This window comes from Lepidochelys olivacea, assembly GCF_965140295.1.
Source record: "Lepidochelys olivacea isolate rLepOli2 genome assembly, chromosome: 10".
Taxonomy (NCBI): domain Eukaryota; kingdom Metazoa; phylum Chordata; order Testudines; family Cheloniidae; genus Lepidochelys; species Lepidochelys olivacea.
The window spans coordinates 22,741,584-22,768,557 of record NC_140420.1 but is presented as its reverse complement, the minus strand read 5'-3'; the positions used below and the strand labels follow the sequence as shown (position 1 = coordinate 22,768,557).

Sequence of the window (26,974 nt, the reverse complement as noted above, 5' to 3'; positions counted from 1 at the left end):
GTGGGTTGTGTGTATGGCAATGGAGAAGAGAAGCAACTTTTGGAAAGGTAGCTGTAACATTAGAAAAGCTGTCAGGAGGTACTTGAGACTATTTGAATGCACTTGAAGTTGAACAGATCGAGTTGGTGGTGTCCCTTTAATATAAAATAACTTGTTTTTTAAAAGCTGGTTTTAGTTCATACCTTTGCAGTAATGGAAGCTGAAACAATATTGCCCTACTGCATGAGAAACAAAGTGAAAATTTAGTCTATTCACTGTCCAAGCTGAGTGAAGTGCAGAAAAAAATTGCAAAAATGAAGAAAAGGTAAAAATGAAATGCTAAATTTCAGAAGAAAAAAGAATGTTATTGGTAAGAATAATTTTATTTTTAAACATGAATCTTTTGTAGACAAAGATCCTTTTTTAAACTAAGGTATTCTGACAAGGCATTTTCACTTGAGTGCCTATATTTATAAATGACTTACAGATGTCTGAGCCTCAGACAAATAATTTTTTCCCGAATGCCTCTCAGTTGCATTTCAAAATGTATTGTAACCATAGTCTGTCTTGTTTTCCTTTTCAGCATTCCATGGATTTCTTGCTTTTTCAGTTTGGCCTTTGTAGTTTTAAATATGACCACGCAGAAGCTAAGTATGTTGTTTCCTTGACTTATTCCTAACTTTTTTTATACTAGGTAATATTGATAAGCTCTATTTTGACTTGTAACTCTTACCTTTCACAGATACATAATGAAATCATTTAACTTCTATATTTTTCCAAAACCCTTCAACAGAAGTTCACCAGATGTCAAGTTTGTCTGTCAGGTTAGTGGAAAAACAGATTTGAAAAATTTTCCAGTAGCAATATATATAAAATGATTTTTGTGAAAATTCTGTAGTGGTGTCAATTTTGATTAGTCCCTGAAGCATTTTTGCCTATGTATAATTCATTCTTCATGGATTTTTTTCCCCAGTGCATAGAGAAGGAAGGCAGGTTCCATTTAAAAAAAAAAAGTCTTAGTGGAACAATTTTCTAAAAATGAAGAAAACTAGGTTGAAAAATGAAGTAAAGGTCATTCCCCTTTTTAAACTCCTGCTGCTTAATACAGGGCTTAGTTTTTTCTGTAGACAGAAGTGACTTTTCTTATCCAGCTTTTTTTTCTTTTTTCTCTTCCTATCCATTCTTCTTCTCTCCCTCTCTCTCTCATTGCTTCACAAAGCTGTTGTGAGAATTTCTGGACTCATGGGATTTTGCCACACCAGTTCCTTCACTTGATTCCCGTTCCCCCCTCCACCTCCGGTCCCTCACCCAACTCTTTCTCTCCTTATGTCTTTATTTTTCTCCTGTCTCTCATCCATACCTCATTAAAGATATAATCAGTATACCAAAGATCGGGATTCCTAGCCAGTGCTAAGCACTAAAGGAAAGCCAGCAGACATCATCAATGTATAGTCTTGTGTTTTGTCCAGCTGACACTTTTCTAACAGTTGTTGAACCTTTTTGCCAGAAGAGAGTGGTACAAGTCCTATTTAACTTGGTAGAACCCAGAAGGTACTTCTCTTCTTATTACAGAAAGTTGCATATGTATTTTTAAAAAATCTGTATAGTAATAGATACATATGTAGAAAGCTTTACACTCCTTTCCACCCTTATTACCATTGTATTATGCTTTGCCTATGGCAGAAACTGTTGCCTTTTTGGTTTCCATGTTGCCCTGGATATCATGAGTCTCATCGCCAACATGGCTCCTGTAGATGCATTTTTAAGGTTTTTGTTTGAAAGAAGAATTTGTTTTAAACAATCCTGAGCTTCACTTGGCTTTTCGGAAAACTAAAATCATGACTCTACAGCTTCTAACTAAGATCAGAAATGGTACATACATAGCTTCAAAGTGGCTTTTTTATTATAATTTAAACAGTGTACTACATATTAATTGGTGTTATGGTGGGTTTGATGTTAAGTTTTTGGGATGTATTGTTATCTATAGTGCACAAGCCATGGGTTATCTGTTAGGGATAAGTAAGCGACAAAATACTGATGGAGAGATTTACTTATGAATGACTTGTTCTACTCTATTAAACTTTATCTTTTAATAAACTATTTCATTGCACAGACTAACTTTGAGTTCACTAACCTAATACTTTGATAAAGAAAAAAGTTAGTATGGGTTTTTTAAAACAAATATGTTTGAGGAAAATACCTGGGTTGTTTTTTAATTGACCTTTGAAATTTCAATGGTGTACAATCAGTCACAAAGCTGTTTTTTTTGTTTGTTTTTTCCCTTTTCAGAGTTCAAGTATAGACTTTTTAGCAAACCAAGGATTTGATTTTAATAAAGTTTTTCGCAAGGGTAAGCTTTCTTTCATTTTACAGCCTGTTTTTATAGACTATCTTTCTTTTCCTCCATTTCCTGTTTAAAACAAAAGGCAAAACATGTACATTTTGACCTTTTGGTAAAGTTGTTAAGATCTTAGCTTATTTGATGTTTGTTTGTGGGGGAGGAGGGAAAGTGACTGTCCATCTACATTTTCTGAGAAACAGGTGAGTGCCTACTTGTTTAAGCATATTTTAGTGATAATTGTTTTTCAGTGGTTAAACACAGAACAAAGTTGTAATATTTCCAAAAGAACATTCCTATAGGTCTTATTACTGGAACAATGGCATTTTCTAGCTTGTCATACTGTAAAACTAAGGACTAGATAATTGTGACACTTAATATGACAGTGCTAGTCATTTGACTTGTTCCTCAATTTAGGTACCTATATATTGCCCCTCTTCTGCTCAACCCTTCCTATTTCAGCAGGTTTCTTAAGGTAATTAGTACCTGCAGGGCTCTGATGTGTTGCAAATCTTTTCTGTGAGATAAATGGCAACTACTTTAAAGCTTCTTGACTCCATAGCAGTCTGTGGCCCTGATACTAAACTATATCCATATGGGTAGATCCCCATTCCTTATTTATTTGCTTTGTGGTAGCACTTAGAAGCCCCACTTATGTATCAACAATATGAAGGCCCATCAAATTCAGTGAGGTTCTGTGCAGAAATAGGGGTCTGCCTGTAAGGATCAGATTTCAGGAGGAGGGCCTAAATTGCTTGTGACTCATTTGGGCTTGAAGGTGCCAGCTGCTCTGGCTCTCTCAAAAGGAATCCTTTGCAACTAGAGATAAGGAAAGGAAACTTAGAAGAAATATTTGAGGGATACAGATGCATTTCCCCCCCCACAGTTTTTAGGTTGTCACATGGCTGGAGTAGTGACTAAGCTTCTCTGAGCTGTGCAATACTTGCTTGCTTTTAATGATAAAACCTGTAAAATGTTTTTCTTAGGAATCCCATATTTAAATCAGGACGAGGAAAGACAATTACGGGAGCAGTATGATGAAAAACGTTCTCAGGCAAATGGTGCGGCGACCCTATCGTACATTTCCCCTAATGCCACAAAGTGTCCTGTGACTATTCCTGAGGATCAGAAAAAATTCATTGAAAGAGTGGTGTAAGTGGAAATATAAAAATCATGTTATTCTAATGTGTGCACACTCTTCTTTATGTGGTAGTCCTCCATTCTGAAGTTGCCTAAAAACTTGAAGTTGCCAGTGTTCTGATTCTAAATTTGTCAGTCTTCACAAAATGTTCCTTTGAATGAGAGGGTTTAAGTCTGGGAAACTTCTTTTCCTTTTAATCAGGCTTTTTTGAGGCTTATCTGCAACTTTCAGTAATCTGTCTTCGCTACATCAAGGGTAGTTAAATTGTTAGTTACATTTTTGCCTCTTGATGGTATTGTCCTTTTTTCGAAATCTCTGCTAAAGTTTAATCCAATTCTTAGTTTGTGATCTTGGCTGGAAAATAATGGCCATGTATATTCTGGCCCTCAAATATGAAGCCATTTGAGTCTACACTTGGTTTCTGTTTTAGATTTCTTAATCACGCAAGACTTCATATTTATCACTATACTAATGATCTCTAAAGATGTTGGTATATGTACAATAAACTTGTCTTAAATATTCCATTAATCCTTCTTATAAAAGATTTGCTTTGCCTTTTGGTATATATCACTAAATGCTTCTGTGAAAATAGTATTGTATTAGTAAAAGCAAATAATAATCTGTTTAATCTATTTTCTCCAGGGAGCAAATAGAAGATTTAATACAGAATGAAGAAAACAAGAATTTGCAGTTGGAGCCATGCACAGGGTCAGTTTCTGAAAATAAACACTAGTTCTCTGGTAAAGGGAGAACTCTGAACTGTCTTCTGTATAAGAAATTAGGTTTGACCTACTAGCCAGGTATATGGGGGGAAAAGCCTCTTTCTGTAGGTTTGCACATAGCGGTCTCAACAATTTTATCCCTGATTAGTCCTAGCAAAAACTGTTTGATTTAGGACGGGAAGTAAAGACTTGCTATCATGGAGCTTCGGTATCTTTCCTTGCTTAAAAAGTCTAAACTTCCAGATGTTCATCCTGAAGTTCTGCAGTGGTAGCAACACATACCAAGGGTGATGTATAGTATGCATATGGCATTATTTGAATATACATAAATTTACAGTTTTGTATGTTTATAAGTCGAAGAGGTGCTCTTCATAAATAATACTTTAATGGGAATTTAGGTAAAGTATCAAACTTCCTCTTGTGCCTTTTCTGTTGATTATCAAGATGACTTTTTAAAACTGCTTTTTCCATTTTAATCAATGTACTTCATGTGTCTGCATATTTTTGGAATCAGCTGGTGGTGAACCCATAGCTCAGGGGTTAGAGCGTTGGCCTTGTAAACCAAGGGCTGCAAGTTCAAATCTTTAGGGGAGGGATAGCTCAGTTGTTTGAGCACTGGCCTGCTAAACCCAGGGTTGTGAGTTCAATCCTTGAGGGGGCACTTTAGGGATCTGGGGCAAAAAAAAATTGGGGATTGGTCCTGTTTTGAGAAGGGGGTTAGACTAGATGACCTCCTGAGGTCCCTTCCAACTGTGATATTCTATGATACAAGGTGGTTCTTGTGCATGTGAAATATTATACACATTGGAATATTGTATTACTAGGCCCACCATCATTGGCTGTATAGTTATTTCTTAACTAACCATAATGACAAAGGAAATAGTTATTCCATCTAAATAGACTTGAGTGAATAATACTTAGCTGACAGAGCCAAACAAACATTTTTCTATTAATTTTTGGCAAGTCATTCTCATCAGAAAGGCAGATACGTGTACAATAAGATCAATTTCTCATTGGAAAATTAGACTAGTGTTTAGCCTTTTAAATGCCTTTTAAGATACCATGTGATAACACCATGAGCTGTTTTATGTTCACTGCCTGAATTTTTAACATAAATTTGTCTTTATTTGACTTCGAAATATTTATATATGAGAACCATTAATAACATTACTCTTTTCTGCTTTTAAAGATTTCAGAGGAAACTAATTTATCAGACTTTGAGCTGGAAGTAAGTTACTAGTGTTAATTTCTTACCTTACCTACTGTATATCTGTGCTGTTTTTTAACATGAAAAAATCTGGATAAAAAGCTGATCTACGGTTAATCTCATATCCATTATGTTTAGATTGCTTAAGAAGAGAAACAGTCTTGTAATGTGGTTAAACTGAACTAATACCTACAAGTGTGGAGTTCTTAGTGGTTCATTAGAATCCTTTTTTTTTTTTTTTAAATTGAGCATATTTCTATTCTATCACTTACAACTATTAAAATAGTTGTAAATTGAACAGTACAATGTAGCAGATCAGTGTTATGTAATAACATGTGACTCTTAACATACAGTGTGCAGTTATTGCAAACAACTGAAGAGGAGGAATGTATTCCTGCATAGATAGTGGGATTAATTTGAATGATAATTAGTTCTATAGGGTGTTGATGGTGCTCTTATATTTATGGGTGATATTGTGGGAGATGGTTTCAATTTGGCAGTAGTTCTTAAAATCCTGTCTTTAGAGACTGTTCTTAGCTAAAATTGTTTTGTGCTGATTCTCATCTTAGAAGTAAATTTGTATTTTAAAAACAGATAAAAAAGCTGTTGAAGAAGCCATTTGACTAATGGAGATGGGATGAGGTCTTTAAGCTGTTTAACAAATATATTTTCAAAATGTTTTGATGCACATGAGGAAGTTACCGTATATACTCGTTCATTAGCCCATTCGTTTATAAGTTGACCCTCCAGATGGACTGGTAAAAATAATAAAAACTGTATGACCCTTTCATAAGCCAACCCTATATTTCAGGGGTTGGCAAACTTTGGCTCCCGGCCTGTCAGGGTAAGCCACTGGTGGGTCAGGGCGTTTTGTTTGCCTGGAGTGTCTGACGGCATGGAGCCCCTCAGTTCCCTGTGGCTGCGGTTTGCCGTTACCAGCCAATGGGAGCTGCGGAAGTAGGGGCTCCATGCCTGCAGATGCTCCAGGTAAGCAAAACAACAATGTATTAGATATTCAATTCAATGATTTCATAGAGTTGAAAATCGTCAAATTTTGGTGTAGACCCGTTTATAAGCTGACCCCTGCTCTTTGATGTGTCACTTTTTTACCAAAAATATTTGGCATATGAATGAGTATATACGGTATCCAAACATGTATTTAGAGTATCTGCACATTGAAATAATGGCATTTTGCATTTTTTATCATTGTGGCAGATTTTTTTTTTTAAACTACTTTGCCTACACCCACACTGCACAATGAGGGCTCCCTGTGAAATCTGAGTGTATGTGCATTCCTGAACGGGTAACTTAGTAACTGCTTTTTTGAATAAGTTTCTCGTTCTGAAAGAATGCACAAGCAGTACTTTAACCCAACATCAGATTACACGATTGATTTAATTGCACTGAAGTCAAGAAATTGAGTTAGAGTTCTCTCAGGAACAGTTGTTCAGCTATCTGCATAGTTTTATTTTCTTAATATATTAACACTAATTGTTGAAATTCTTGAGATACAAGAAGGCAAAATTATTGAATAGCTTGGTACTTTGAATTTGCCAACTTCACTTTGGTTAAAAGCTGCTTTAATAGTTTTTGCATTTAATATTAAACCTGTCTGTAACCTTACTACAAGTTGTGTAGCTATGAAAATTAGCCTAGTTGAAGATGGGAGCTTCAGTATACTAAGCAGTATACTGCCAAATTAGTCCATAAACTGTACTTTACCTTTCACTATTTGCTGTAGGTACCCAAAAGGTATCCATGTTGAAACTCTGGAGACAGAGAAGGTAATTAATTGACTAACAACATACTGTCTTAAATTGTTGTTCTGTGTAAGGAAAATCTCAGTCCTAATGAAATTTCATATTACTTGAGCTCTAAATTTGCCTGCTGAAGCTTTGTTATCCAAACTTTTAAACTTTCATTAAACTGTGATGAAATACTTTTGAATAACCTTAGTGGTCTGACTTTAAAATCCATGAGGTATAAATACAAATATATGACTTATATTAATTGTGTGAGTGGAAAGTATAATGGCTATTTTAAATACTTAGTCGATCTAACATTCAGTACATTGAGAGTATGAAGTCTTGGTCAGCTGAGTGGTTTGATAACAGAACAATAATTGCAGCAGATATTAAACATTAACTTTTTCCCAAAGAGCTAGGTAAACAATATGAACCCCAAATCACCTGATTAAAACCTAAAGTTATAGGGAAACTTAGTATGGTAAATGTTTTCATTCCAACCAAAAAGTGTATTTTCCTTAGGCTTTGTTATGTGAGTAGATTCAGTTTGGATAGCCTTGTTAAAATTATAAGTCCCTAGAAAAAAATAAGAGTTTATAAAAGAAACACTGTAATATTAGTAGGTAAACTGTTGCAGCGAAACTCTGAGTATAATGGATGCAATTTAGCTATATTTGCAGTGGAAATTTAGATAGCAAATTGTGATTGGTTTATGTATTAGTGTTGGGATTCTGTTTTAGTTTTTCACTTTCTTTGTCAAGCTATTCCTGGAATAATTTACTTATGCCATTACTGCTTTCAGAAGGAAAGATACATTGTCATTAGCAAGGTAGATGAAGAAGAGCGCAAAAGAAGAGAACAGCAGAAACAAGCAAAAGAACAGGTAAAATGTTTAGTGTCCTTGTTCTTTCTTAAGGTGAGGAAAATGCTGTTCATTTTAATTGAAATGTTGGAACTGGGGAAGAGACCTGACTGACTTGAATTCCATATGCTTATGACACTGAAATTTCCCCACCTCTCAACTCCAGTATCCTGCCTCTTGCATTGGTGATATCTGATCTTTCAGAGGAAGGAAAAATCAGGGATGCCCTTGACTAAGTAAGCAGTGCTGTGGATGATGGAAGTGGAGGGGGATAATATTTGTACCTGCTCACTATGGCTCTCTGCTGATGTCATGGAGCATATTCAGTTACCTTTATCTTAGTAAGCATAGCTAGAAGATGTTTATCATTACTTGTCTCTTAAAATCTTGCTACAGTATTTGAAAACCTTCAGTAGTAGCTAACTGCATTCTGAAAGGTGTTTCCTTGTACTATTTTCAAACTAAAGTGACACCTTATTTTCTTTCTTTGAATTGGTGTCAAAAGGAAAGCCTGAGTTTTTTTTTTTTACTGTACCCCTCATAACATTAAGTACCTCGGTTATTCTTTTTAATGAGAATTAGAGAAGACTTTAATAGCTGTCTGTTTCAGTCTGTCCAGGATAGATCTGAAACTGGGCATACAGTTCCAGATGTATGGCTTGCAGTACTGAATTGCCTGCTGTAATGGATTTTTAGTGCTTATAATTCTTTTCTTTGGGACATCAAATGCTTCTGTGCTAGGAATTAATTGACTAGTCACAGTAGAACTTATCCAGTCATAACTACAGAGACTGAGGTTCCCCATAAATGTTAAAAAGTCTTCTTAGTAGCTCTTAACGTGGATTAATAAGGGATAAAGTAAGAGGATCAAGGCCTTTTTTAGTATTGTCCTCTTACCATTAGAATGAGCATAAAGCAGAGGTGAGCATGCTATGGCCTGCAGGCCACATCTGGCCCATGGGGACCCTCCTGCCTGGCCCCTGAGCTCCTGGCCTGGGAGGCTACCCCTGACTCCTTCCCTGCTGTTCAACCTCCCCTGCAGCCTCAGCTCACTGTGCCGCTGGCGCAATGCTCTGGGCGACGGGGCTGCAGAGCTGCAGCCTGACGTGGTGCTCTGTGCTGCGTGGTAGCGTGGCTGACTCCAGCCAGGCAGCATGGCTGCCTGTCCTGGTGTTCTGGGTGGCACGGCTGTAGCGCCGCAAGCCACCGGTGCTCCAGGCAGCGCAGTAATGGAGCAGGGGGGTTGGATAGAGCGCAGTGGAGTTCGGGGTGGTGGTCAGGGGGCAGGGGTGTGGCTAGAGGGCGGGGCGGTCAGAGGGCAGGGAACAAGGAGTTTGAATGGGGGCAGGGGTCCTGGAGGGGCAGTCAGGAATGGGGGGTGGGGGCATTTGGATGGGGCAGTCCGGCAGGGGTTCTGGGGGTGGGCAGAGGACAGGGAGAAGGGGTGGTTGGATGGGGCAGGGGTCCTGGGGGCGCAGTCGGGAATAAGAGGAGAGGTTGGATGGAGCGGTGGGGGGCAGTCAGGGGACAGGCAGCGGGTGTGTGTGTGGATGGGGCAGGAGTTCTGGCGGGGCCATCAGGGGACAGGGAATAGGGGGGGTTGGATGGGGCAGGAGTCCCGGGGGGGAGGGCGGGGTGGACCACGCCTGGCTGTTTTGGGGGGGGGCTGGACCACGCCTGGCTGTTTGGGGAGGCACAGCCTCCCCTAACTGATCCATTATATAATTTCGGAAACCCGATGTGGCCCTCAGAACAAGAAGTTTGCTTGCCTCTGGCATAGAGTGGGTTTCCAGTGCTCAAACATCTTCCCTTGCACTTGCTCTCTATATCCTTACATGAATCTCCTCTACCAGATCTGCAGGTTCTACATGTATGAAACATTTAAGCCTTAAATAAATTATCTACAATTACTGAGCACTGATACTTAAATGGAAGTCTTGTGATGCTTCTAAGTGAAGTTGGTGCACCAAATTGGTACTGTAGCATGTTGCTGAAGTAATACTTTTAATGTAAAAATATTCCTTACTGTACACTAGCCCAATAAAAATGCATTGTTCTAAGAGCAATCAGAGGGCTACTACCTTGGTTCTGGCCACAGAAAGGAAGAAAGGAAAGGAAGAAAGACAAAATGTAATGAATGTGACTCATTTAGGCTGCAACTTCATTCACTTAACATATCTGGCGATGAGTCATACAGTGCAGATTCATTCTTTTGTTAATTATTCCCAACTTTGAGGGCTGCCGTCAGCCCTCCCACTTTTCAACTTGGTCCCAACCCATTGCTGGGACCCCACCACTATTTCCTTGTATGAGGACTAAAGTGGGCTTGAAAAAAAGCAGGGGCTGTACCTGATGTTTGGAGCCCAGCCCCTCTTTTCCAGCTTTCTTAGGGGATTCCTTCACCTAAATCCATTTCCTAGGGTCTGATCTGATTATCATTTTATGGAGTATACAGAATGGGGGACCTTTAATTTGAGATGGAGTTGAAGGGATATTGTCTTGTTGCAATATACAGACATTGCTGTCCATTATTTGCATTTATACTTGATACTTGGTATTTTGCTTACAGGAAGAGCTCAGTGATGCAGTGGGATTTTCCAGAGTTATTCATGCCATTGCTAATTCTGTAAGTTAACCAACACATTGCTTTTTTCATATATTTCTTTAGTTTTCAGCTGAGGCCTGGCCTGACATGAGTAATTAACACCTGGAGGGAGGTCTCATTACTTGGAAAATAGGATTAGAGAGGTAAACGGATCATCAGGCTGAAAAGAGAACTTTTGTACTAAATAAGATAAGTTAATAGGTCAGTAGGCTAAAAAAACAGAATGTCTGAGCCAGCTAAGGTAAGAGGGAGAACATCCAGGGAACCATTTACTAGCAATGGACAAGATTAATTAAGAATGCAGAGAAGAGGTCAAGATCAACAATGTATGGACAGAGCATGCAGCACAGGGATTGGTTTTTGCAAAATAATCAAGCCAATACAAAAATGTGATGTCATATATAGAAAGTGCAGTGAGATATATGAAGGGAGAGGGTTTCTGTGCATGTTCGGAGATGTGATATACCCTGCATCCACCTCCCTGTTTTTGTTTGATAAGCTCAGTGTAGCTTTACTATATGGCAAATGAACCTTAGTGATGAAATCTGGAGTCAAACTGAGTTTTTTAGCTCCCAGAGAACTGGTTGAAGTGTTCTGGTTAAGCTGAGTGGAAAAGGTCTCAGGGAATCCCAATGTAGTTAACAGTAAAAAATTGATAATTCACTTAGAGTATGACTACTAAATTACTACTAAATTGTACAAATAAGCAAATACTAATGAAGTATGACTCAAATGTATGTAACTTTAGAGCCCCGCATGGATACAAAATGTATATTCTTGAATCTAAAGTGCATATTTGTGGAGCTGCTGTGTTCTTCCATGAACCACAACGGTGAAAGCAGCAGCATGTTGGGCCACCGTATGGGAGTATGCAAGCTGCTCTCGCACACTAGTGAGACTGGGGCAGCTGCCAGTGAGCTTGGTGCCTGTCCCAATGGGCAGGGCTGGGGATGGTATATCCACCCCAGAGGAGCTGCGTGGGCGGGATGCTGGCTTCTGTGAGCAGCGGCCTGACATGCTGCTACTTTCGCTGCAGCGGTTCCTAGCAGAGCCTTGCAGCTCCGTGGATATCCGTATCCATGGATATAAATTTTGTATCCATGCAAGGCTCTACTTGATGTACATTATCAACTTTAATTAAGATTTTTTGTTATGGCAATGCTTTGATATGGAAGATAGGTGTAGTGTGTTCCTTTTAAAAAGTTTTTAGTAATAGGAAATTTTGCTACACCTCTGCATTAGGTCTTTTAAACAGTGAATAATACCAATTTCTTATGGCAGTTAACAAGATTCTGAGTCATTTAATTTTTTTCAGAAAGGACATAGCTCTTGTTTTGGCTGTAACAACAAGGTAAAAAACATAACCACAGAAAGAAAAAAATCAACAGACTGATTATTTTCTGCCTAAATATTCAAAATAGGATTTAAAGTGGTTTTGCTTTGCTCTTTAGAACAGGACTCATCGTTTTTGTACAGTGCTTGCCACAATAGCCCTCTCTCCTCTTCTTATTGGCACTACCAATGTACAGATAACAGATACTTGAACTGTAAAGAATATGCTTGTGATTCAGTATGGTAGTTTGAAGTTAAAATGTAATGAATTGAAAACTGAGTGAAACTGCACCAGAGCCTTTTCCTTAACCTATTTTGTATACAGTAATTCGAAATGTCATTCACACATATAATGGTCTCTTTCTTTAGGGCAAACTTGTTGTTGGACACAACATGCTACTGGATGTCATGCACACTATCCACCAGTTTTATTGTCCTCTGCCTGAAGTAAGTGGCCTTGTCAGTCTTCAGGTAATTTATAAAATGTATCCTGAAATTTGAAGTAATTCGTCTGAAATCTATTGTGGATGGAAGCTTACTAGGGTGTATTGAACAAACTGAAATAGAATCTTTAAAATGCTATTAGAAATCTGTGTGCTCTCTGGAGATACTGGCCCATAGTTCATTCAGTTTTCTTAAACTCTCTACTAGGGAGAGTTTGCAGTTTAGGGCTGAAATTAACTCCATCATCCATTTGGTAACCATATATCTTTGTATGAAGTGCCACAGATAGACGCAAGGAGAGATGCAAAGGAGGGGAGTTTCCCACACCTAACCATTCTTTTTAGTTGGCAGATCTGAGGGACCCTCCTAGATTGAGGTGTCAGTAGAGGAGGTTTTGGAACAAACTGATAAATTCAACAGTAATTTGAAATCTCATGAGCAGATGGTAGTCACCCAAGAATTCTGAAGGAACTCAAACATGAAATTGCAGAACTGCTTACTTATTGCTTAAATTAGTCTCTACCAGAAGACTGGTGGAGAGCAAATGTAATGCTGATTTAAAAAAAAAAAAAAAAAAGGCTCAAGAAGCCATCCTGACAATTACAGGCCTGTAAGCCTAACTTCAGTACTACACAAATTGGTTGAAACTATAGTAAAGAATAGAATGATCAGACGCATAGATGAACACAATATGTTGAAGAGTCAATGCGGCTTTTGTAAGGGGACATCCTGCCTCACCAATCTATTCAAATTTTTTGAGGCTGTCAACTAGGGTGACCAGATAGCAAGTGTGAAAAATTGGGGTGAGAGTGGGAGTAATAGGCGCCTATATAAGACAAAGCTCCAAATATCAGGACTGTCCCTACAAAATCGGGACATCTGGTCACCCTAGGGTCAACAAATGTAGACAAGGATCCAATGGATATAGTGTACTTGAACTTTTAGAAAGCCTTTGACAACGTCTCTCACCAAAGACGCTTAAGCAAAGTAAGCAGTCATGGGATAAGAGGAAAGGTCCTGTCATTGATCAGTAACTCATTAAAAGGTAGGAAACAAAAGGTAGAAATAAATGGTCAGATTTCACAGTGGAGAGACGTCAATAGTGGGATCCTCCAAGGATCGGTAATGGGATGAGTGCTGTTTAATATAGTCATCAATGATCTGGAAAAAGGGGTGAACAATGAGGTGGCAAAATTTGTAGCTGATACTAAACTACTCAAGACAGTTAAGTCATAAGCTGAGTGCAAAGAGTTAGAAAAGGATCTCACAAAATTGGTGACTGGGCAACAAAATGGCAGATGAAATGCAATGTTGATAAATGCGAAGTAATGCACATTGGAAAACATAATCCCAACTATACAATCAAAATGATGGGGTCTAAAGTAGCTGTTGCCACTCAAGGAAAAGATCTTGGAGTCAATGTGGATAGTTCTCTGAAAATATCTGCTCAATGTGGAGCAGCAGTTAAAGTGGTGAGGATTCAGGGTATTACTTGTATGTTGTTGAAACACGTAAGTTGAGTGCAAATAAAAGTCAACTCTAGTATGTGACTTTATGTACTATAGCATCTCTAACAGTATACTTCAATCACTTTTAAAAGCATTTGTCCTGAAAGCTTTAAAATGTCAACCAATGTATAATTGAGTATATGTCCTTTCTTATTGTCCTTGAGCCATTTTTAATTAAGAGATTTGAGTATAAAACTAATAACCTTTATGAAGTGACTGTAATTGAAAACCTAGTCTGACTAAAGATCTGTTACATTCATCACCTTTATTCTTTATAATCCCATATTGCTAAGTATTTACAGTGCAGGAAAGCTAATTGGAAATGGCAGTTTTCTATGGAGCATGAATAATGCTAAAGAGTATAATTGTTAAAGGGCAGAATTGTCTTCAGTGATCAGGAGTTGCAATGCTCTATGGCAGTTGAAAATTTAAGTTGTAGGAAATCCTAGTTTTCCTTTATCAGAAAGTGAACATAAAACTTGAAGTGAATTGTGTACTTGCAGCTCTTGGCCCTCAATGCTGCTTCAGTAATTGGGTAATTAGGTGCATTATATTATGGTTTATTTTTAAATTGCTTACTTTTTATATCTTAATAAGGCCTCTAGCATTAATGGAAGTGTTTTTACTTTCCTTTGCTGTATTTTAAAAAGAAAGTCTCTTCTGTGATGTTATCTAGAAGCTGAGTTGTGATATGGAGATGACATTATGAAATCTAATGGCAGAAGTTGGGGGATAAAATCAAATTGGTTATAAGGATGGGAATTGCAGTACTGGAATATTGGAGGGGGAGGGTGTTCTGATTATTTAAGAAGTCCTAATCTACTAGCCTGGCCTAATTTTGTGCTAGGTGGGTAAGGGTACAGTACTAGTCTTTGAGGAAGCAAGAGATCTGGCTGGAAATGGATCACCTGTGTCTTGTACAAGCATCCTAAACTTTGGAGGCTTTTTGGGGTGAGGCTGCATGCGAGACTTGGCTATTAGATGTGGGGGAAGTGGGTTGGGGCCTGTTTGAACTATGTTGGCCCATAAGCAAATAGGGAGTCACTTGCTCAAAAAACCATCTTTAGACAGTGGTGTAACTTGGCCTTTTTAGTTACTAAAGCGCAGGTGAGGCTGCTGTCACTGCTTCTGAAGTCCTCAGATTTTGGCCAATATGGTTATTATGGTGTAGGCTGATTTTTCTTTACCTACTCCTACAAATGACCAGGCTTTGATGCTGTTGAGTCATTCAGAAGTTGTAACTTGTGCTTGCGTTAGCCCTATTTACCTGTGGAAATAGGGAGACCCAGAATCCAAGGCCATCATTAAGGCAATTTCGGCTTCTGTTGTGGACGAAGGTTGGCAGCTGAGAGAGAAGGGGCAGAGTGAGTTACGACTTGTATTTGTGGTGGAGATTTTCAGGCACCGGGAAGAGTGAGTAATGACTGATATTCTTGGGATCACCCAGATCAGCCTCCCTTGTAACTTTGCGTGCCTTAATGTTGTGCTGCTATGACTCAGAGCCCTGACACTACTAGCCAGCCAGCCAACAAAGACTCACCCTGGCTTCTACCAGTTTAATTACTCCTTGCAGGGTGACTCCAACAGCCTTTCTGGTTCTGAGCCTCCCCAAATTTGTCTAACCTGAGTTCTAAAGCATGAGACACTGGGACTCTTCCCTTCTGATTCGTCACCCCCAAAAGTGTGGAAACAGCCCTCAGTCATCAGCACACTTTAGCAGAGACACTCATAGAATACCAGGGTTGGAAGGGACTTGAGGAGGTCATCTAGTCCAACCCCCTGCTCAAAGCAGGACTAATCCCCAATTTTTGCCCCAGATCCCTAAATGGCCCCCTCAAGGATTGAACTCATAACCCTGGCCAATGCTCAAACCACTGAGATATCCCTCTCCCCTCCACACAGTTGGCACACCAGAGACCTGCTTGGGATAAAAATAAACAACATTTATTTAATAATCTCAGATTCAAAGATGAAATAGTAAGGAAAAAGCAAACAAGTTACAGAATATAAACATAAAGATGCAACTTCGTGCTTTACATTTCTATATTAAATAAATTCCTTTTTCTAATACAAACTTACCTATTGCCTTTGAACAGTTTCCCAGCTTGCCCCCTAGCCTTAGGTGATGAGATCCAGTGTTCTCAGGCAGCGCCCTCCACCCCTGCCCCTTCTGCTGTTGAAATTATCCCTCAGTTCAATGCTTTTCACTTCAAACCCCACCTTCCCTTTTAATACGGCTTACAGTTTTTTCTCCCCTGACTATGGAAATTCATTGTTTCTCAGAGCAGGGAAAATTCCCTTGTGTCTTCCCATTAACTGTAATGGTTCATTATTTGTCTTTTCCTAGGTTGTACCATGGATGGTTACTTGTCTGCTATGAGGTGTATTTGAAATTGTAGTAGATATCATGAGCATAGTATTCTATATACATATTTACGTAATCGGTCTGTATACATATTTCAAACCATTAAGTTCAGAACATTACAGGCTTTCATAAAAGACCTTACTCAACATATTTTTGTACACCGTAACATTGTATACAACCTATGGATTCAGTTGCTTACTCTGTGGGGTTCAGACCCACTGTTCTCTCCTTGGAGTGTTTGAGCCCTGATTGTCACAACCTCTTTGTGAATTTGATGGAGCTGTCTATTGGTGTCAGGGCTCTGAGCCATACCGGCATAGTATGAAGGCAACCCATGGCTTATTGGTCTGGGTGATCCCAAGAACATCAGTGACTTCTCCCCTCCTGCCCCCTCATAAGGGTTTTAGCTGGGTTACTTTCCCCCTCCTCATTGGGCATAGAGTGGGGTTCTGGTATAAATCTCTGCTGCAGAGAGTGGACTCTTTGCCTCTACTATCAGATTCACCGCCATTTCTGCGTGAATACAGAGGATTGGTTTTCTCAACCTTCCCAGGTGACCATCTGTTCATATGCTTCATTGGCTCAAAGAGTTAATGTTTAAGAGAATGAGCTGACATACACAAACCCATCCTAAGGAAGGGCCAATGACTTAACAAGCATTTCACTAGTAAAATATCTCCTGAAAATGAACATTCAATTAATTCTCTACTATAAAATATATAAGAAATACTTACTAAATTCTTCAGTTTTCTGTAGTTGATTAGCTCTAATATCAGACAGAACATGGAGGCTGCCATCGTTAGTATGATAAATTGGGATGGGAAAAGCACTTGCTTCTAATGGAAAGTGGGGTTTGGGTTATACCAGACTTCTTCAGGTTAAAAGTTTCTGCTTATCTTCTGTAGCAGCCTTTTCAGTTATCTTTGCATAGCAAAATATTGGAGATGGGTGGCAGAAGGTTTAGATGAAAAAACAGTGATAAGTTGAAAGGTTATAATCCTATAAAAACTGAGTGTCAGCAGGCATTCAAAGAGTGTAATCAAGTACACTTCGATTTGAAATAGAAAAAAGTACAGCCGTTGGATCTTACTTTAGAAATCTTAGTGGATAAAAGGGTTGGAATCTCTTGATCAATATTTATTTCAGGGTAGTAGAATATCTTATGAGTTTTATACTTTTCGGGTTTGACAGTAACAAAACTTTGTTTTGAATTTTAGGACCTAAGCGAGTTTAAGGAGTTAGCGGCATGTGTCTTTCCCAGGTAGGCTCATCTTCAAATTACAAATGAGCAGTTTTTCACTGATATCAACTGTCAGTAAAGTGTATCCAGCTATCTTCTTGCTTAAATTAAGCATAAAATTATGCTTGTGACTCATATCACAATATGTAGTGATTTAGGAACAATTTAGTTTAAAAATAATCTTAATGTCTGCATTTTAATTCATATTTATGACATCGCTGATTGCATCGCCCTTGTCAGAATACTTCTTAGCCAAAGAGAAGCCTTTACAAGTTGTCTTCTCTTTGTATGAAAATTGTTGCGAACCCCGATTGAATCGGGACCAGTGTTCATTTGCTATTAATGTTACTAGCTTCACCTTTTTAGTCTGTTGACTTTTTCTAGTGGACATAGCTCAGTTCTAATGCTCCCTAAAGATCTGTGTTAATAACTTTCAGCATCTTAATGTTGTTGTTTACCCCTGAATAAAACAAAATATCCTTGAATGTTTGGCAAAATTTTTTATAAAAACAAAACAATTCATTCTTACCTCTTAAATTTCATTTTTAGACTATTGGATACTAAACTGATGGCAAGTACGCAACCTTTTAAGGTAACTTACAAATGTAAATAACTATAGTCTAATCTTTTTTGTGAGTTTTAAATGAGTACTGAAATATAAGTAATATTTTGATAGAGGACAACGGATAATAGAATGTTTCATTTATAAATACTATCTCTGTTGTAGCAGGATGACTTCATACTGTTGTAAAAAACTTTTTCATCTAACCCTTCTAAAACTACAGTAAATGAGCTTTAAAATAACAAATTATGATACTTTTTAAATTCCATTCTTCCATGGTAAAAACTCTACTAAATGCCTGGTCTTGAGCAGTTAGCTTTAGGTTCTGGACAAATGTAAAGTTCTTAATTAACTCTGCCAAAACTAATCTTCTAGGATTTCTGCTGTGAGTTAATACAAGAAAATGTCTTACGAACTCTCCATCATGATTTTCCTTGAACTCTGGGGGCCCCATTCCTGCAGTCCTTACTTGGGTAACTATCCTCTCAATCAACAGGACTTTTGCCTGAGCAGGACTCTGGGTTTTCGAGTCCGAGGTGCATCATTTTTGTGTTTAGACTAATTTGACTGTTCAAATATCGTTTTAAAAATCTCTCGTTAAAATTTCAGTTGAACTGAGTATTCAGTAAAGTTCAATTTAATGCTGTGTTGTACCACAGTTGCTGGATTTTATATCCATGGTAATACTAAACTATTGATTTGAATGTAGGATTTCATCATGGCCGCATTCTATCTGTATAGTAAAATACAATTTTTTAGGTATAGCTGTAAGAATTGATTTCCGTGTTGTATATACACAAAATAGGCGAACTAACCCTTCTTGTGTGTGTATACGCACACTAGGATAACAATTCAATATGTTGCATAAATGGAACAGTATTTGTAGGACCAATATCTTAAAGGTAGCCTTAAATTTCTAGGCACACATTAGCTTGCAGTATATGTGGTCTATTCAAGAACAATATGGGGCACGAAAGGAAAAAGCTATTTAATTCATAATTATGAATAAATACTTCTTTTTAAAGAAATATGGGCAGTTAGCTATATTTTTGTCCTGTTCTAAGTTGGCTGCAAATCTTAACTTCTGCATATGTTACGTATTGACTTGATGTCCTCTAAATTCGAAAAGCATATTGCTTTTACTGTTTAAATTGTGGTCTTAATTAAAGAGACTAGTAGAATGGTTTTGCTTTGTGAATAACAGTTGTTGCATCCTGAATTGTCTTTCTTCTTGTGGACCTATTCTTCAGGGGTGAAAGTAACTTAAATAAGTTACCAGTATGCAGGGCGGCCAGGGTCCTGGGCAAGGTTGGCTCTGGGTCCCCAGAAGGGGCGGAGGCTCGGGCAGAGGGGGCGGGGCTGGAGCCAAAATCCCCCAGCCAGCCTTTCCACACTGCCCAGCTGGCGCCACCCTGGGCTCCGGCAGTGATTTAAAGGGCTCTGGGCTTCGGCTGCTGACATGGTAGAAGCAGCGGCAGCTGAGAGCCCTGGGCCCTTTAAATGGCCGCTGGAGCCCTTTTAAATTGCCAGGCCCTGGAATAGCAGCCCCTTTTGCTTACCCCATCAGCGGCCCTACCGGTACGGTCGGCAGTTTCTTGCCAGTCTGCTCTTCTCACATTCATGCCAGCAAATATTAGGTCCTTCAAGTTGCTTGCTTATCTGGATACTAAAGCCCTAGAGTTTTGCAAACACTCCATCTTTAGCTTTTAGAAGTTTCCAACTGGAAGGAAATGTCGCTTGCATGTACTTACGTTCTTCTGCGGCACATATATACTCCTTGCATACTGGGAGCAGTCTGCGTGAACGCTTCCTAAAGATGGCATACCAATTAGAGAAATGAATGGCCAGGCTAGTGATCATTCTGCAAAACTTTCCTGTGTCCCAGGACTGGGTGAATTCTAAAGCCGAAAGGTGACCTGGTGAAGCCAGGGCCTCTAGCGGAGCACACCTTGCAATAATAACTTCTGCAGCTTTTTTTCGGGGCAGGGGCAAGGTCTTAATGAGTAAAAAAAATAACTAAATTATGTCTCAAGTATTTCAGCCTTGTGTTGAGTAGTCCTGTTTGAATACAAATAAATCTGGAGGCTTTTGTGACTTGAAAACTAATATTTTGATAATACATGTTGGCTTTTCTGTTTAGCTCAGATACTGCAGTGATATTTGCTTTGGAATTTTTACAGTACTTATAATTTGGGGGGGTGGGATAGAAACAATGTTATCATTTGTGTACATGCCTTGTGCATCTAATTGGAGGTTTTGGATGCCAGTGCAACAAATATTCTGAGCTTGATCACCGGGTTGAAAATTATTTGGCAGGTTCTTAATATAGTTTTTAAAGACAGTAGTACTTGTTTATCTTTTTTCTCTGTTCTGGTGGCTAAAACTTTTTTTTTTCTCAGAATAGCTCTGTCTGAGGAAGTGCTAGTGCAGGGATCGGTAACCTTTGGCACGTGGCCTGTCAGGGAAATCTGCTGGCGGGCCGGGCCGTTTTGTTTACCTGCAGCGTCCGCAGGTTCGGCTGATTGCAGCTCTCGCTGGCCACGGTTCGCAGCTCCCATTGGCCTGGGACGGCGAATCACAGCCACTGGGAGCTATGATCAGCCGAACCTGCGGACGCTGCAGGTAAACAAACCGTCCCAGCCCACCAGGGGCTTTTTCCCTGATCCCAGTGCTAGTTGCAAGCTTTCCCTCCCTATTCTACCCATGTAGCTTTACACTGGATGGATGGCCGCTGTGAGTGAGGGTATTCCAGTCTGTGTCCGTTTTGGTTCTTGGCTTCTGTCTTGAAATGTAAGAGTTAACTCAAACCACAAAATTATTAAGTATATTGTAGATAACCTCTGGAGAACTTTTAGTTCTCCCTACTCAGCTGCGCTATCGCCTTGAGTAAGTTGCTGCCTGTTTCTTTCTTTGTGCAATAGCAAGACTAATGGAGTTATAAATACAAAGTGTTTAGTGACCCAAATAATGAATTAGACTAGATTGTCTTTTTATTTCAGATTTAAGAATCTTTGTGTAACGTGTCAGTGACTACTCTTGTTACATTGAATAAAGCTAGTCAACTAAGCTAATGTATAAGATTTGCCTAACTCTAATAAATCAGACACCATATAACTGTGTAAGTAAACTGTCAGTCTATTTCTGTTGCTTGGATACCCCATTAAGCAGCGGTACATCTTGTTGTATATTCTTTACTAGGTGTGTCTGGTTAAAAAAAAATCTCACCGGCTCAAGTACCAATGTTTTTGGTCAGTTACATCCTTTCTGGGTAAAATGTGCTCAGTTCTAATTCCGTAACCTGCTGTAAACCTTGGTTTTTGAGTTGCTGTTTGTGCTCTTTTTTCAGCAGGAGGCCAGATTTTAGATAAGGATTGTGCCTCAGTATTGATTTTGCTGTTTTGTTCTAGGGTTCCCAGAGCCTAAAATGCTTTTGATAGAAATAGTGTAATTGTAACAATTACTTGCATGTAACATTAAACTTGAGTCGGAACACACTGTTCATTCCAGGACTTTAGAATTTGGAACTGGATTGTGTATAGCTCTGTAGAGAACACAGACTGGCAGTATTAAATCCCAAATGTTACCTCTAATCCATACAATCTCAATATATGGGAAAATGCATTTGGCATTGATGTTCTCACATACTGTGCCTTCTTATGTTTTTAGGAAATTATTAACAACACATCCCTTGCAGAACTGGAAAAGCGTTTAAAAGAGATTCCATTCAACCCTCCTGAAGTTGGTAAGGATGCATAAAAGCATTTGCCCCATGCTCCTAAATTATGTGCTAGGTTTCGTCTTTCGCAGAAAAAATTGATATGCTAATTGCTTGGTTTGGGATGTGAAATGGTCTATTTCTAAATTAAATAGTGTTTAAACTCCATTTAGTATTGGCAGTGGGTTACATATATGCTATACTATTTGTGATCATTATTCTTAGTGGTTTTAGGCATTATACTTCAGCTTTATTTTGAGTGAAGTAGAATAGTAATTCTTGAATGAACAGCTGTTCTGTCACTGTAGTGGTGGCGTTTGTTCTGTAGCTTAGGTTTTGGTGAATAATTTCTGCTAGTCTCAAATTAAGCCCAGGTGTAAGTACTTTACTCTAAAAGCTCTTATTTAATTAATTACCAGTAGTACTTAGTTGGACTCTTTGAAAGAATACAGTAGTAACTAGATCCCATACTAATGGTTAGAATGTAATTAAGTACTGTGGAGCTGTATCACTTTTTAAGGCGGTGGCATGAAAGAAGGGATGTTAAATGATCGGAAGGGATAGACTGTTTTTAACATTCTGGAATGGAATTCATGAACTGCTGATATAAAAAGGGAAAAACCATTGGGCGGCGTAACATGTTGAAAGGCAGGTGGAGAGGGTCTCTTGTCTTAAGCAATATAGATGTTTGAATTACTCCGTTTAGCATTCTAAATATGCAGAGCAAATGCACATAGTTTATTAAACTTGGGTGGCTTCAAGAAAGGAAATAGTAACCCAGAGGCTTTCTGACCTTTTTCTTCTGTAATAATTCTATTAGCCAACCAGCAGGAGGTGTTGGTGCACACAGCATAGTTTCCTGCTTCCACATATGTACTTTTCACAATGTATTCACTGTAGCCCAGTAGTTCTCAAACTTTTTTGTACTGGTGACCCCTTTAACATAGGAAGCCTATGAGTGTAACCCACCCCCCCATGTATAAATTAAAAACACTGTTTTATATATTTAGCACCATTATAAATGTTGGAGGCAAAGCGGGGTTTAGGGTGGAGACTGACAGCTCATGACCCCCCATGTAATTCCCTCGTGACCCGCTGAGGGGTCCCAACCCCCAGTTTGAGAACTACTGCTGTAACCTCTTCCAACTTGGGGATGGGACAACTTGGCCTCTCCCTGGTGAGCTCTTTTAGTTGATGTAGTACCAAATGATTTTATGAAATCATATTAATTTTGCTACTAGTTGGGTTCTGCATCAAAATTTGGTGGATATGTTAACATTAATCACTTGTATGAATGACTACTGTAAAGTTTGATATTGCGATAGACGTGGGTCAGAACTTTCAAGGCAAAGACGGTTTAAAGTTATTGAAATACTTCTGTCGATTGTTAGATTTGTGGAGAAATGTGTGGGTATGCATTGTGGCGTTAAAAGGATAACCTGTTTGAGCTGAGTTTAAATCAAGTTACCTGAACCTATTGGTTAGGTAGTATTAACATTTTTTCTTAAAAATATATTCTGTTTTTGACTGAAACATTGGCATGCTTATGGTGCTATATAACTTCTTTGTAGGTTTTTAAACTTAAATATGCTAAGAATTTTGAGTCATGGTTAGGTGCTGGAAAAATACTAGATAAGGTAGTTAGCTTATTTTGTTACATATAGGCTTCCTTAACATATGGCTAAAATACTATATTATGACACCTATTTATGTCCCTATTGTAAATATTGGGGTGTACTTCATAGCTATATTCATTCATCATTTTTGCTGCGGAAAAGACTCCTTAATTGTAATAAAGTGGATATAACTAGGCTTGACTTCCATTTCCACTGTGTGTACTTAAGTTTGATTGGTTTAAGCACTGTTTCTCTCCTTCTAGTCCCGTTTCCCCCCCAAAAAAATTGCTTGAACTGTTCAGATGTCTCTCTACAGACTGGGAAATTAAGTATGAAAGGCTATACAATGCTAATGTTGGGGGCTTGTGGAGTGGAAGTTAATTGACTGTCGATGGGACTTAGGCTTTCTAAGTATTTTAGGGGTAAACTTTTAAAGTATTTAGGTGCTTAAAAATGCAGTTAGGTATTTAGTGGGATTTTCAGAATGCCACAAGGTACTTATTTGCATATATAGGCATTTAAGAATCTTTAAAAAATGTGGCCCTAAGTCACCTTTGGAAATGGGATTTAGATGCTGAAGTCACTTAAGCACTGTTGAAAAATATTAGTCTGTTTGCTACCACTGGAGTAACAATTACATGCTGTATGTCATGTGTTGCAGAAGAGTCAGAAGAAATAAGATGATGACTAATCCTGTTCCCATTGTTTCAATAAAAAGAAAAGGAGTACTTGTGGCACCTTAGAGACTAACCAATTTATTTGAGCATAAGCTTTGGTGAGCTACAGCTCACTTCATCGGATGCTTATGCTCAAATAAATTGGTTAGTCTCTAAGGTACCACAAGTACTCCTTTTCTTTTTGCGAATACAGACTAACATGGCTGTTACTCTGAAACCTGTCATTGTTTCAATGGAAGTTTGGCTGCTAAAGTGGCAGTATGATCCAGAATATCTCTGGATGAGAAGGGCTATGAGAGTCTAGTGGTACAATTTTTGACTCAGTGGGAATAGGAATGGTTCCTAGAAGCCTTCTTCTGTCAGTGAAGCTTTAAATTGCTTGTAATTTGTAAAAGTTACTAGAATTATCCATAGTGCATTATGCCCTTGCAGCAAATGTGAGTTTCTGGTTAAATATAACTTCCACTTACATGATACCCTTAGGTAAACATGACTTTTCCTTCTTCAGAAAGTGCAGAAGGGTTTCCAAGTTATGACACAGCTTCTGAACAACTTCATGAAGCAGGCTATGATGCTTACATAACAGGACTGTGTTTCATCTCCATGGCTAACTACCTAGGTACTATATATTTTTTTTCCCCAAAAAACTATTCCTCTACTCTCTGTTTCAATGCATATGTTATGCTGAATTTCTTCTTTGTTTATTAGGTTCATTTCTCAGTCCTCCGAAAAATCATGTATCTGCTAGATCAAAACTCATTGAACCCTTTTTTAACAAGTAAGTAAATCACTGTACATTACAAAACCTGCTATAATCTGAAGGTGGAGCTGAAAACTCTACCGTCAGTTTAAACTAATCACTTGTATTTTACTATTTTACATTTAAAATTCCCTAGTGGCCTATCTTATTCGTATTAAGAATTTAATGAAGTGTTGGTATTGGGAGGTAAAAACTCCCATATATTCATTAAGTATTGCTTCTGAGCAGGGAGATGCCTGCCAACTTGCTTAAGAGAGCATGGAAGGGATTATGTTAAAATTGTGGCTCTAGCTTCATTGTTCTTCTTGGTATTGAGATCTATACTTTTGTCAGTTAGCAAATGTTTGCATAGTTCTAAGGAATAATCAAAGTGAGAAAAATAACTCTGATTTAAATGTTTCTATAGTTCGTAAGGCAAGGATAGGTTTTGGAGATTTAGTGTGAGCAATAAAGCTTGTTGCTGCACTGATTTAAAAAAAAAAAAAAAAGAGAGATAGATGTAGCCTAGAAGTATGTCCAAAGGATCCAGAGTGGTATTTTTGATACAGCTTTTGCTTTACCTGGACCAAAATCTAATATCTGTGACATATTTAAAATATCAGGCAATAAACTTTTAAAGAAATTACATTGATTTTTCAGAATAAATTCATGGGATCTTAAATTCACAGCATCTTTTATTGCTGGATTAGATATTCATGAAGATCTTAAAGATTTAATTGAGAATTTTAGAAATCTAAAGTTTTTTTTTGTGCATGTTTCTGATGCTCTGCTTATTCATAGTCTTTCCTTGTCATGCTTCTGGTGGTAGAATAATCTTACATGATGGCATGTGAACACAGTAAGGTTATGATGGGGAATCTCTTGACAGAGGTTTAGTGACAGTTGTAAACTGAAGACTACCACATTTTGGAAAGAAATAGCCAAATCTGCAAACTGTCACCTTATTGGAGATGATACTGAAGGCATGTTGTGCTAGAGTCACAAAGAAACTTAGGGGCATCACCACTCCTGATTTTTTGGCACTTACAAAATCACTGAGATTCACAAAGCTTGAGTTAGGCATTGAGGTGCCCTATACAGTGAGGAGACAGCGGGGAGAACCTCCTGAGAGTGGGTTTCACAAAAGGCAGCATGCTGGCGGCTTCTTGCCTAAGCTAGCCAATGGGAGATGCTAGATGAGGTTTGCATCCTACATCCTAGAGACTAACAATTTATTTGGGCATAAGCTTTTGTGGGCTAGAACCCACTTCATCAAATTAGGCCTGAATAAAGTCTGGGAATGGTTGGGTCATTACAAAACCTAAACCTAATTTCCCCCCTAATAATTTCCCCCCTACTGTTACTCACACCTTTTTGTCAACTGTTTGAAGTGGGCCACTCTTATTACCACTACAAAAGTTATTTTTCCTCCCTTGGTATTCTGCTATTAATTGAACTGTCTCGTTAGACTGACCTCACACTTGGTAAGGCAACTCCCATCTTTTCATGTATTTATACTTGCTCCTGTATTTTCCTCTCCATGCATCTGATGAAGTGGGTTCTAGCCCATGAAAGCTTATGTCCAAATGAATTTGTTAGTCTCTAAGGTGCCACAAGGACTCCGTGCTTTTGCTGATACAGACTAACACAGCTACCACTCTGAATCCTACACCCTGTACCTCTGAGATAGGCATGCCTAAATTCGGGCCACAGGGAGGTGCTTTCCTATATTGGGATTCTCAGCTGCACATCCTTGCTTGATATTAGGCACCTATGCCTTTCTATCAAGAAACTGAAAGGGAGGGGAAGGAGGAGGACTCCCTCAAACTTTTAGTCCAGTGCTTAGGATACTCACTGGGGATATGGGAGACCTCTGGTTCATGCCCCTCCCACCACCTGAGGGGAAGAAGGGATTTGAACAGGGATATGCCACTTTTCGTGTAAGTAAATAATCACTGGGCAATAGGATATTGTGATGTGTGGGGCTCCCTTTGCAGGTGTTGCACTGTGAATAAATAATGAAAGTGTCATTGGGAGTAAGAATAAGTCATTCAGTGGCCTGGTGGTTAGAGCACTCATCTGGGAGGTAGGAGACCTGCTCCAATGACTTTACTTGTCCACAATAGAACAGCTTCATCAGGAAGGACAGAAGGAGCCCCACACCAGAATATCCTACA

General features: G+C 38.7%; 1 protein-coding gene across 4 annotated transcripts in view; it reads left to right on the top strand.

Moving 5' to 3' along the window:
* Positions 1-26,974, top strand: part of PARN (poly(A)-specific ribonuclease) — a 162,782-nt gene that overhangs the window by 6,406 nt on the left and 129,402 nt on the right. For all 4 annotated transcript variants that reach the window (XM_084641663.1, XM_084641665.1, XM_084641666.1 and 1 more), the window contains 15 exons: positions 563-630; positions 722-803; positions 2,269-2,329; positions 3,304-3,469; positions 4,101-4,166; positions 5,370-5,408; positions 7,129-7,171; positions 7,935-8,015; positions 10,564-10,620; positions 12,301-12,378; positions 17,466-17,509; positions 18,038-18,080; positions 21,717-21,792; positions 24,567-24,677; positions 24,767-24,836. In XM_084641663.1, the coding sequence (XP_084497789.1) occupies positions 563-630; positions 722-803; positions 2,269-2,329; positions 3,304-3,469; positions 4,101-4,166; positions 5,370-5,408; positions 7,129-7,171; positions 7,935-8,015; positions 10,564-10,620; positions 12,301-12,378; positions 17,466-17,509; positions 18,038-18,080; positions 21,717-21,792; positions 24,567-24,677; positions 24,767-24,836 (1,085 nt within the window). The remainder of the gene's footprint in view (positions 1-562; positions 631-721; positions 804-2,268; positions 2,330-3,303; positions 3,470-4,100; positions 4,167-5,369; positions 5,409-7,128; positions 7,172-7,934; positions 8,016-10,563; positions 10,621-12,300; positions 12,379-17,465; positions 17,510-18,037; positions 18,081-21,716; positions 21,793-24,566; positions 24,678-24,766; positions 24,837-26,974) is intronic.